Below are 12,356 nucleotides of genomic sequence, written 5' to 3' on the forward strand. Positions count from 1 at the left end.
CACCGTCACCTTTTGAGTGTCTATCGTAGGCCAGCACTCTATTCGCACTTCACACTTATTATCCCAGTTAATTTCAGCAGCCACCACCCTGTGTGTTAGGGACTGTTATTCCACTTTTTCAGATGAGGAAACTGAGGCTGAGAGCGGTTAAATGCCCTGACCAAGACTCGGACCAGGATTTATAACCAGGCACGTCCAAACCTCATACTCTAAAAAATTACTATGAACTGGGCCTTGTTTCTGAGTCATCCCAAGGGCAAAAGACACATTTCAGCTCCATGGAAAGGAAGAGCTATCCATCCATCAGCTCCGCATGAGACTGGAGCAAATGGCCGGCCTTGGTGGGTGGCCAAGGGCGTTGAGAGGTTTGAGGATCACTCGCATGGAAGCCCCTACTCTCTGGTCAACCATCACATCCCTAGATGGTGCCCAACACACACTGGTTCACAATAAATGCTTATTGGATAAGTGGAAGGAGGTGAAGGGCCAGGCCAGACCACTGGTCCCTTCTGACCTGCCCTCCTTGGATTCTAGTGGGATTTGCATTTCCCAGAGGAGAGGGTGGGGTGTCAGAGTCCATAAAGCCACCCAAGGGTGCTACACGTGACAAAGGGTCTTTTAGACCCTACCGGCTATGGACGCGGAACAGAGCAGCACCCTCAAGGGAGCCTCTTTGGTGCACTGGCAGCAGAATGGAAGCTGATGTGTCTGCTCTGCCCTCTCAGGCCGTCATGTCCAGCGACTTTGCCATCTCCCACTTCAGACACCTCAAGAAGCTGCTGCTTGTGCACGGACACTGGTGTTACTCACGCCTGGCCAGGATGGTGGCGTACTACTTCTACAAGAACGTGGTGAGTAGCCCTGCGGTAACCTCCCACCCGAGCCTTGGGAGTCCTGGCCAGGGGACAGCCAGCTCTCCCCGCTGAAATAGACGAAGCATCTCTATGTAAGGAAATAAGTCAGGCTAACCTGGATTTTGAATCCTGAAACTGTCCCTGACTAGCTCAGTGACCTTGAGCAAGGTAATTCAGTTCTCTGAGCCTCAATTTCGTCTTTGATAAAATGGGGCTAGTACTATTTGGTGAGATGATCTTCAACATTGGCAGTACTGTCTGGCACGCACCTGGCACGTAGGAGGCAGCGTGAGCACTCTGGAGTCAGATCAGATTTGGTTCAAACTGAGGCTCCTGTATTTGGTAATGGCTTCACACCTTAGTTTCCTCATCTCTAAAACGGGGATGGTAATAGTACCTTTCTCGCACACTTGCCACAGGGATGAACTGACAGCTTGTGTGGAAAGTGATTAGCGCTTAGTGATCACCCTATAAAGTTAGCCATTCTTCTTTTTATCATTGTTGCTGCTGTCGTAACTCTTAGAGGGCCTCCATAAATGAGATTTCTTTTCTGACTGCAAGGAAGAAGGATTTGAAGAACAACTCGCCTAACTTGGAGCTTAGGTTTCCTCCCCAGATAGAGTCACCCGGCTAGGCAAGAGCAGAACCCTGACCCTCAGGAGAGTGAAGGGGAAGGTTTCCACCCAAGACCCTGTGTATCACTTCAACATCGCCAGCATTCCCAGCAAGGACTTCTAAATAAAATATACATTAGCAAAAATGTTTAGAGCAGGGTGATCATCTGGGTTTTAGTCTTGCCTGACTCTAGTATGCTTTGTAAACTTGAAAGAGTTACTTCAACTCTCTGAGCCTTGGTTTCCTCATCCATAATGTGGGGAGAATAGGACTCTCTCTGTCCCTAGAAGTATTATCGAGAGGTTTTAGCATCAGAGCTCTGGATGGCACGGAGCACTATACAATCATTTGAAGGTATGATTGTTTCTCTGAAAGATATGTGTGTTTTTGTCTTGTTGATAAGGGCCCAAAGCAGGCACACACCAACTGAGGTATTAAAACTGTCAGAGGCTCTTGTTTGCAAAGCCCTCGATTAACAATGGGCATAGGAAGAAGTCAGAGCACTGCTGTACCAAGGGAGAGAACAGGGCCTGCGCTTTTCATTATCTAGCTTGAGGACCTTTGAATAATCCCCAAGAGACTCCAAATAGAATCCAATTCCTTTTTGCATAAGGAAAAAGGGAGGATTAAGACCAGAGTGATGGAAGTGAAACACAGTAGCCAAGTAGCAGCTACAAAATGGCATATATTTTTTCCTCTCACTCCATTCTCCCAGGCCTGCTTTCAGGAAAGTCACAGTTACCCGGACTCGGGAATAGGCATTTCTGTGCAAAGTTCAATGTATATGTAAATAAGCAGCATGACAAAAAATAATGTAAATTCCATACACTGGATGGTACCATTATTTCAGCAAACCCATGCAAACAAGTCTCTATTTGACCAGAAAGACTGTGTAGTTAGAATTCAAAATGCCCCCGTTTAATGTTTTTTCCTTGCCTCCAAGAGAATCGTTTTTTTGAATAAGCACAGCCTCTTCTCTGCATTAAATCTGTGAAATAGAAAAGGAAACGTTTCCAGCCAGCCATGCTTTCAGAGCTTAAATGATATTTATTTCCAGCTCAATACCGGGATCGAAATGGCGATACTGATGCCCTATTATCTCCCCTTTGCAATTAGAGGGTGGAGAACTATAACTTCCATGTCCGAAACCAATTTCCGAGGGGATTAAAACGCTGCCTGCTCTGAAATGTGAACAGTGAGTTAATTACGGCACTGTGGCTTCTTGGGAGGAAAAACAGGTGCCCAGTCTCAGCGACGCCATCACGGGGTTCAATACGGTCTCCCCGGGGTGCAGAGATTCCAGCCAGGCAGAGCAAGTGGAAACGCACAAGGTCCTAACACGACCTGTGGAAGGAAACACATTTTCACGTTAAAACTCCAGGATGCATGTGAGGACAATAGAACCACCAAGATGTACTTAGTTTGTTCAAATAATTATTGAACATATGCTGTGTCGGGAACATTATCAGGCACTGGGTATAGAGCAGAGATCTAGACACACGTGGTCCCCACTCTCATGAGGCTTACGGTCTAAATCGGGGCTCTGCAAACTTCTTCTGCAAAGGGCCTGCTCATAAATATTGTCTTGGAGGTCAGGAACCTTGTATTCTTTTTTTTTTTAAGGATTAATACAGTTTCAATTTTTTAATTGGATTATTCCTTTTTAAATTTAATTTTTGTTTTATATAAGAGTATACTTGATTTATAGTGTTGCGTTAGTTTCAGGGGTATAGCAAAGTGATTCAGTTATACATATACATATACATATACCCATTCCTTTTCAGATTCTTTTCCCATATATGCTATTAGTAATAATAACAGTAATAATGTTATTACTGATTATTGAGTAGAGTTCCCTGTGCTATACAGTAGGTTCTTGTTGATTATATATTTTATATTACCTATTTTATATAGTGTATATATGTTAATCCCAAACTCCTAATTTATCCCTCCCCCAACCTTCCCCCTTTGGTAACCGTAAGTTTGTTTACAAAGTCCGTGAGTCTGTTTCTATTTTGTAAGTTCATTTATATCATTTTTTAGTTCCACATAAGTGATATCATATGATCTTTGTCTTTCTCTGACTTTTCTCACTCAGTATGACAATCTCTAGGTCCACGTTGCTACAAATGGCATTATATCATTCTTTCTTATGGCTGAGTAATATTCCATTGTATACATGTACCACATCTTCTTCATCCATTCTTCTGTCAGTGAACATTTGGGTTGCTTCCATGTCTTGGCTATTGTAAATAGTGCTGCAGTGAACACCGGGGTACGTATATCCTTTCAAATTATGGTTTTCTCCAGATATATGCCCAGGAGTGGGATTGCTGGATCACATGGTAGCTGTTTTTAGTTTTTTAAGAAACCTCCATAGTGGCTATATCAATTTACATTCCCACCAACAGTGCAAGAGGGTTCCCTCTTATCCACACCCTCTCCAGCATTTGTTGTTTGTAGGTATTTTGATGATGGCCATCCTGATCAGTGTGAGGTGATACCTCATTGTAGTTTTGATTTGCATTCCTCTTACAGTTAGTGATGTTGAGCATATTTTCATGTGCTTTTTGGCCATCCATATGTCTTCTTTGGAGAAATGTCTATTTAGATCTGCCAATTTTTTGACTGGTTGGTTGGTTTGTTTTATATTGAGCTGCGTGAGCTATTTGTATATTTTGGAGATTAATCTCCTGTAGGTCACTTTGTTTGTAAATATTTCCTCCCAGTATGTAAGTTGCCTTTTCATTTTGTTTATGGTTTCCTTTAGGTCCCATTTGTTTATTTTTGCTTTTATTTCTATTGCCTTGGGAGACTGACCTAAGAAAACATTGGTATGATATATGTCAGAGAATGTTTTGCCCATGTTCTCTTCTAGGAGTTTTATGCTGTCATGTCTTATATTAAGTCTTTAGACCATTTTGAGTTTATTTTTGTGTATGGCGTTAAAGAATGTTCTAGTTTCATTTTTTTACATGTAGCTGTCCAGTTTTCCCAGCGCCACTTATTGAAGAGACTGTCTTTTCTCCACTGTATGCTCTTGCCTCTTTTGTCATAGATTAACTGACCATAGGTGTGTGGGTTTATTTCTGGGCTTTCTAGCCTATTCCTTTGATCTGTATTTCTATTTTTGTGCCAGTACCATAGTATTTTGGCAACTGTAGCTTTGTAGCATAGTCTGAAGTCAGAGAGCCTGATTCCTCCAGCTCTTTCTTTTTCAAATAGCTTTGGCTATATGGGGTCTTCTGTGTTTCAATACAAATTATAAAATTTTGTGGTCTAGTTCTGTGAAAAATGCCATTGCTAATTTGATAGGGATTGCATTGAATCTGTAGATTGCCTTGGGTAGTACAGTCATTTGACAATATTGATTCTTCCAATCCAAGAACATGGTATATCTCTCCATCTGTTGGTATCATCTTTAATTACTTTCATCAGCATCTTATAGTTTTCAGAGTACAGGTCTCTTTCCTCCTTAGGTAGGTTTATTCCTAGGTATTTTATTCTTTTTGATGCGATGGTAAGTGGGATTGTTTCCTTAATTTCTTTCTGATCTCTTGTTGTTAGTGTACAGAAATACAAGTGATTTCTGTGCATTAATTTTGTAACCTGCAACTTTATCACTGATGAGCTCTAGTAGTTTTCTGGTAGCATCTTTAGGATTGTCTATATATAGTATCATGTCATCTGCAAACAGTGACAGTTTTACATTTCTTTTCCAATTTGGATTCCTATTATTTCTTTTCCTTCTCTGATTGCCACGGCTAGGACTTCCAAGACTATGTTGAATAAAAGTGGCAAGACTGGACATCCTTGTCTTGTTGCTGACCTTAGAGGAAATGCTTTCAGCTTTTCACCAATGAGAATGTTGTTTGCTGTGGGTTTGTCATATATGGCCTTTATTAGGTTGAGGTAGGTGCCCTCTATGCCCACTTTCTGGAGAGTTTTTATCATAAGTGGGTGTTGAATTTTGTCAAAAGCTTTTTCTGCATCTATTGAGATAATCATATGGTTTTTATCCTTCAATTTTTCGATGTAGTGTATCACAATGATTTGTGGATATTGAAAAATCCTTGCATCCCTGGGATAAACCCCACTTGATAAGGGTGCACAATCCTTTTAGTGTTATCGTTGGGTTTGGTTTGCTAGTGTTTTGTTGAGGATTTTTGCATCTATGTTCATCAATGATATTGGCCTGTAATTTTTTTCATGTGTGGTAACTTTGTCTGGTTTTGGTATCAGGGTGATGGTGGCCTCATAGAATGAGTTTGGGAGTGTTCCTTCCTTGCAATGTTTTGAAATAGTTTCAGAAGGATAGGTGTTAATTCTTCTCTAAATGTTTGAAAGAATTCGATTGTGAAGCCATCTGGTCCTGGACTTTGGTTTGTTGGAAATTTTTAATCACAGTTTCGATTTCAGTACTTGTGATTGTTCTGTTCATATTTTCTATTTCTTCCTGGTTGGGTCTTGGAAGGTTATACCTTTCTGAGAATTTGTCCATTTCTTCCAGGTTGTCCATTTTATTGGTGTATAGTGATCTCATACAATCCTTTGTATTTCTGTGGTGTCCATTGTAACTTCTCCTTTTCCATTTCTAATTTTATTGATACGAGCCCTCTCCCTTTTTTTCTTGATGAGTCTCACTAAAGGTTTATCAATTTTATCTTTCAAAGAGCCAGCTTTTAGTTTCATTGATCTTTTTCTACTGTTTTCTTCATCTCTATTTCATTTGTTTCTGCTCTGATGTTTAAGATTTCCTTCCTTCTACTAACTTTGGGTTTTGTTTGTCATTCTCTAGTTGTTTTGGGTGTAAGTTTAGGTGTTTATTTGTGATGTTTCTTGTTTCCTGAGGTAAGATTGTATTTCTATAGACTTTCCTCTTAGAACTGATTTTGCTGCGTCCCATAGGTTTTGGATGATCATGTTTTCATTGTCTTTTTGTCTCCAGGTATTTTTTTATTTCCTCTTTGATTTCTTCAGTGATCCATTGGTTGTTTAGTAGTATATTGTTTAGCCAGAACATCTAGGTCTGGACTCCAGCTTTGTTACTTACTAGTCTGTAGCCCCAGCCCCATGATTTGACCTCTCTGAGGCTCGGTTTTCTCAATTGTAAAATGAGGATAGTAGTGATATCCTCATAAGGCTGGTAGATGGACTGAGTGAGTCAGAACAGAGTTTGGCACATAAGATGCGCTTTAGGAGTCTCGGTTGCTGTTGTGTTTGCTGCCGTTGCTATTCTTGGCCTCGTCTGTAGATGGCGTCACTTCCAGTCCTGGCGTCCTAAGGTTCTACAACCTCAAGTCACAGTTCCAGGCCCAACTGGCAGAGGGACTTTGGTGTAGTCACTTACCCTATTTGAGCCACTCAAGCTGCCTGTGCGTACATGGAGATAAGAGTTATTGTCTTACCCAGCTAGCTGGGGAGGAAGAAGCAAGGTGCTCAAAGGGCTTAAAAAAAAAAAAAAACAAGCAGTCAAAGCCTCATGCAGTTGTTGAACCCTAGTATCAAGGAGACTTCAGCACTTTGGTTCTTCTTAAACCAATCCTGTCAAGTGCACAAGTGGGTGATGTTGATTTGGGGACTCAGTGTCTGCCCATAGTATATTTCAAACCTACCTACAGCACAGGAAACAGACCAAGCCCTCTCCTTCCCAAATCTCCTCCTCTGAGAAAGAACTTCACCAAAACTCATAGGAGAAAAGCCCTCACAGCATCACAGGACTGGAGTGGGAGCGGGATGACCTGAAGCCCCAGAGCAGCAATGAAGGGGAGCCCGGCCCTCAGACAGAGAGATGCAAGGTCCCTCCAGGGTGTCTCAGAGCACCGGGGTCTCCTTCAGAGCCAGAAAACCTCCCATTAGTCACCTTGGCAGAAAAGCCAAAGGATGGAGTTCCTCAGCTGGGAGAATCTTGGTTAGCATTGTTATTATATAATCCAAAAACGGGACTAAGAGTTCTTGCGGGTGGTTGAGGAGGAAGCTTTGAAAACTCAGTGGCTGGTTGTGCCATTTCCTGGCTGTGAACACAGGCAAGGAGTAACTGAGTATCTCAGAGCCTCAGATTCCTTGTCTGTAGATCAAGTTATAATAGTTAATAATACATAAATATAGTAGTATGATATTATTAGCAATGACATTAATCTTGCCAGGTTGATGGGACCAATTATGTATACTGCACATCTACTACTGTGGTATATACTAATATAGTATGTCACACACCTGTCACAAATAGAAGCTCAAATAACAATCGTGGTGTTAATATGAATGTTAATATTACTAGTAGTATTACAGTACTAAACAGAGAGGCTCTTAAAAATAACACTGGCCCAGCAATCAGGGAATGAGAATTCTAGCTTGAACACAAACCCACTGAAAGCTTCCTTACAACATCCTTCATGCCTCTGTGCCCCAGCCACGTAGAGTTGAGAAGTTCTAGTTCTAATGCCAGGACCGGCTGCTTCTGTGACCTTGGTCAAGTCACCAAACCACATCACAATATGTTAGATAGTAATAGTGACCCAGCCCTTCTCAGGTGAGGAGGTCTTGGGTAGAAAGATCTTTCGAAAGCATAAAGCAACTTAGGCACAAGGTTTTCTTCTTCACCTTTGGAGCTGTGTGACCATGAGGCAAGTGTTGTGAGGTCAACCTCCTCAGGAAGTCATCCTCCCGCCAGCCTTCCTGCCCGCGGTCAAGTCTTTCTAGCATCCCTTCCTCTTACCATACTGCTAATCACAACTACTGCCTTTTGGTATCACATGCCATGGTCTAGGTACTACTAATCGTATCCGAAAGATGGCAAGATGACGTTCAGAAAGGCTAAGCAATTTGACCGAGTTCACACCCAACTGGGGTGTGACTCAAGCTAGTACATGACCCAACTGGGGATTCAAAACCAGTCCTCTCTGCCTCCAAAACCCTATGCTCTTGACAACGTATACTTAACAAATCGGTGGAATTACTTTCAGGTCCTAAAGAAGGTTAGTAGTAGTAGCAGAAGTGGTAATGGTAGAATCTAAGGGATGAAAATCACCTGCAGTCCTTATACAACCTTGCCTGTCACAAACAAGGAAACTGAAGCTCCAAGTCTGAGTAGGGACTTGTCAGAGCTCCTAAGCAGCATCTGGGACCCGGCTGCCCGCGGCTCCTCACTCACAAGGCCGCACCCTCTGCCTGCAGGGCTACGTCAACCTGCTCTTCTGGTACCAGTTCTTCTGTGGTTTCTCTGGCTCCACCATGATCGATTACTGGCAATTGATCTTCTTCAATCTCTTCTTCACCTCCTTGCCTCCTCTTGTCTTCGGAGTCCTCGATAAAGACGTCTCTATGGAAACACTCCTGGCGTTGCCTGAGCTGTACAAGAGTGGTCAGAACTCTGAGGTAAGGGGCTCGGGCAGGCGGGGAGGTGACCTCCAGCTCCTCCCTTGAGGTGTCAGAGGAGGAGTGCTGGGCTGGCGGTCCTGTGTTCTGGTCACCACTCTGCCACTTACCTCCCATGTGACCCGGAAACACTGCTCCCTGCTTCTGGCCTGTTTCTCATTTGCTGTTGAAGGTGATGGACCAGACCAGTGGGTATTTTTCTTTTCAGTTATTTCTTAATTACATCACACGTTAATACGGGACTCCCTAGTTAAAGGGGAAGAGGGCTTACAGAAAGATCCCATCACCCTTATCTGGTCCTTGTCTGTAGGCTTTCAACAGAATGCCCAAGGCTTGGTTTGGGAACCCCTGGTCTAAAACCACAGAACAGTCTCTTACAAGGCACAGAGGCCACACTGATGCCCTAAATGATCTGGAGAAGTCACACAGCAGGCAGCCCGACTAGCACAGACACGGGTCAGGAGCTTGGATGCAGGAGGCAGAGAGGGGACCTGACTGCCTCGAAGGGGGAGCTCTGGGAAAAGGGATGTCGATATGCACAAGGGTACCTTTGCACCTGGGGAAAAGGAGGGCAAAGCCAGATGTGGTGCTTGAGAGCTGGTGATATTTTGGGGACAGCCAGTGAAGAACCGAGCCCCATCCTCAACCAGAGACAGGTGGAGAGCAACACAGCAACCCCAGCACTTCAAGCAAGGGAGAGGTGGCGATGGCACGCCTACATCCTGGGCCCTTCTAACTGTCCCCTTCCCAGAGGCGAGCTAGCTGCATAATGTCTTCCTTGAGTAACTAACATTAAAAGAAGTTAATGTGGCAAAAACATACAATGTGAACAGTTTCACTTTTCCCAGGGAAGGCAAGAGGAGTGAAGCACAAAATGAGAAAGGTTGTCTCTGAAGCCACTGAGATCTTGGGAACCTGTGACCCTGGGCTGTGATTGAGGGTTCTCTTTCAGATGCTATTCGGAAACCTCAGAATCTCTAAACTTACCAAGTTTGTATGAGCACTAACAATGTGCTAATGAATGATAACCATTCATTATCATTTGGTAATAATTTGGTAATATATTTGGTAGCTGAGCCTTTACTAGCTACCAAAGCACAATTGCATTTAGACCTCTTGAAACCCAAGGAAATAGTTGGTGGTGTTTTTCTCTACTTTCTAAGGAAGAGGAAACAATGCTCAAAGAAGTTTAGTGACTTTCACTGAGGCCACACAGTGCTGGAACTGGACCTGAGGTCTGTCACCCCCAGGCCCATGCTCTTAATCGTTCCATTCTATTGCCTCTAAGATAAGAAGCATTGTAAGTGCCGTGTTGTCTAGTCCAGCCATGCACAAGAAAGTTGCTTACAAAGAACAGAGGCTTGCTTTGATGGTGGTTACTGTCGATGTGTTATTTCCTGCCAGTGCTATAACCTGCTGACTTTCTGGATTTCCATGGCGGATGCGTTCTACCAGAGCCTCGTCTGTTTCTTTATCCCCTACCTGGTAAGTTGCATGGTCCCATTCTAACCGTACAAATAGCAGGGTAGAACTGGTCCTGTTTATATGAAATCCCAGACTAATAGTTTCCTAATATTCAGAGCAGGGGCTCCAAAGAGGAGGCCTGCAGACTCCACCCTACCCTGGTATTCAAAAAGTCAGAATATTTTACCAAAACGTCTTCATTTCTGCCAGCTTCTGAAACACTGAAAGCTATTATTACACTGGGTCATTTTTCCCTCGTGGCGAGAATCCAGAGTTGACTCACTGCCCTGCTTAGATGGGGGGCATGTGCTCCAGTCTGCCATAGTCCCCACCATGCCCTTTTGTGTCATGCCTGGCCTTCTTCACTCATTTACCGCTTCTTACCTGAGCACTGAAGGTATTTGAATTTGCAACCCTTGGTTTATATTTAGATTTGACCTTCCAAGGTCAAGGCAGGAAGTTCTGATAATAAGGGATACTACATTCTATGAAATAAAAACAAGAATGCAGATAGTAAGGGATTCCAGCCCCATCTCAGTTTGGTTCCCCAGTTTAAAGAGTGAGAATTTATATAGCATAGGATATCTGTATTCATCCTAGACAGGGAACTCAGGTGTGGGGTAATTGCTCCCAGGAAGCCAGTGGTGTCTAGTCTCTGGCCCCTGTTCGTTTGCAAACAGCAACACGATGAGTGTTGAGGTGGGCATTTTGTGCTTTCTTTGAATTTCCTGGTTTACAATACCCTCCCTGGTCAGGCCTCTGCTTGCCTTTCCTGCGTCACCTTTTGCCCTTACTGTGTGCTCAACAGACCTACCATCTAGGACGATTTGGACTTTTCACCCTCGGTTGTGGCCTTTGCCTTTCCTCTCTCTTTTCAATCCTCTTATTATAGTCTCAGCTGATTCCTCTTCTCTACTCCCAGCATTCCTTGTACTTGCTGCCATTATAGCATTTATACCCTAAAATTGTACCACATTTGCCCTGCCTAGTCGGTCTCTAAACTCCTTGAAAGTGGACACAGCAGTGTCTTTAGCAGTTGGCATTGTGCCTGGTAGGTACTCAGTAAATTCTTTCTTGACTCCTTCTGCAGTGTTCTGGAATACTCATCATGGCTTCCTTTGCAAATGCTTTTTCAAGAGTTTAGTCCTGTCAACTCACTCCTCCTCTTGTCTGTCCCTTGGGTCAGCTCCACGTGATGGCAGCTGGATGCCTTCTACCCAGCCTGCCCCTCCCTTGACACCTGCCTTCACTGATGTTTTACAATCACTTGTCAAAGCCAAGGCCTTCAGTCCATGGGCACATCTGCCAGTGCCTGTTTGTTCCTCCTCTGCAGACCTACAAGGATTCTGACATCGACATCTTTACCTTTGGGACACCCATCAACACCGTTTCCCTCGCCACAATCCTCCTGCACCAGGCAATGGAAATGAAGACCTGGGTAAGTGCCCCAGAGCCCTTATGGCCTAAGAATTGTGTTCCTGTTCATCAACCACCTTCAGATTTCTGAGCTGCTTTACTCCATATAATTGAGCCACTGGATAAATACATACTGAACCCCTACCTGCGTTCCACTTGTACAGGGATAAAGAGGTAGAGAAGATAAAATTGCTGGCCTCAACTTTGTAACCATCCAGCCAGGATGAAAAAACTAATTCATAAAGAACAATGAGACAATTTGTTGCCAAAATGCAAATTTTTGATTAAAAAATTCAGGGGTGTTTGAGAGACAAAGGAAAACATTAGACTGATCGTACTTGAGACTGTGTTAGGGAGGTATGCTCCCCATTTAACTTGGGGGTAAAAGATTAGAAGACTGTCTCCATTAAGCATATCTCAAGCACGTCCAAATATCACATTTTAGTATCTAAAAAGGTAACACTATCTTTCTCATTAGACTAGTCAATGATAATTATAAAAACAAAGAGCTTAAAATTATATGCCAGGTACATATCTACATGTTTTAATGTATTATCTTACTTAACCTCCCAGAACCCTTCGTGTTAGATGGTATTTGGAGCGTTTTGTTCTGCTTTTTTCAGTTTTATTGAG

At 43.2% G+C, this 12,356-nt stretch overlaps 1 protein-coding gene and 1 long non-coding RNA gene across 11 annotated transcripts in view; one reads left to right on the top strand and one right to left on the bottom strand.

Annotated features, from left to right (window-relative positions):
* Window positions 1-12,356, top strand: part of ATP10B (ATPase phospholipid transporting 10B (putative)) — a 369,516-nt gene that overhangs the window by 338,985 nt on the left and 18,175 nt on the right. Inside the window, exons 20-23 of the mRNA XM_067732943.1 lie at window positions 726-851; window positions 8,643-8,843; window positions 10,248-10,328; window positions 11,641-11,745. Coding sequence (XP_067589044.1) covers window positions 726-851; window positions 8,643-8,843; window positions 10,248-10,328; window positions 11,641-11,745 — 513 coding nt within the window. The remainder of the gene's footprint in view (window positions 1-725; window positions 852-8,642; window positions 8,844-10,247; window positions 10,329-11,640; window positions 11,746-12,356) is intronic.
* LOC137222151 (uncharacterized) overlaps window positions 1-12,356 on the bottom strand; it is a 169,897-nt gene that overhangs the window by 23,227 nt on the left and 134,314 nt on the right. For 9 of the 10 annotated variants that reach the window (XR_010942353.1, XR_010942357.1, XR_010942356.1 and 6 more), the window contains one exon: window positions 2,678-2,813. The exons of the other annotated variant lie outside the window; for it this stretch is intronic. This is a non-coding gene — a long non-coding RNA (uncharacterized lncRNA). The remainder of the gene's footprint in view (window positions 1-2,677; window positions 2,814-12,356) is intronic. 10 annotated transcript variants of the gene reach the window in all.

This window comes from Pseudorca crassidens, chromosome 3 (genome assembly GCF_039906515.1).
Source record: "Pseudorca crassidens isolate mPseCra1 chromosome 3, mPseCra1.hap1, whole genome shotgun sequence".
Lineage (NCBI taxonomy): Eukaryota > Metazoa > Chordata > Mammalia > Artiodactyla > Delphinidae > Pseudorca > Pseudorca crassidens.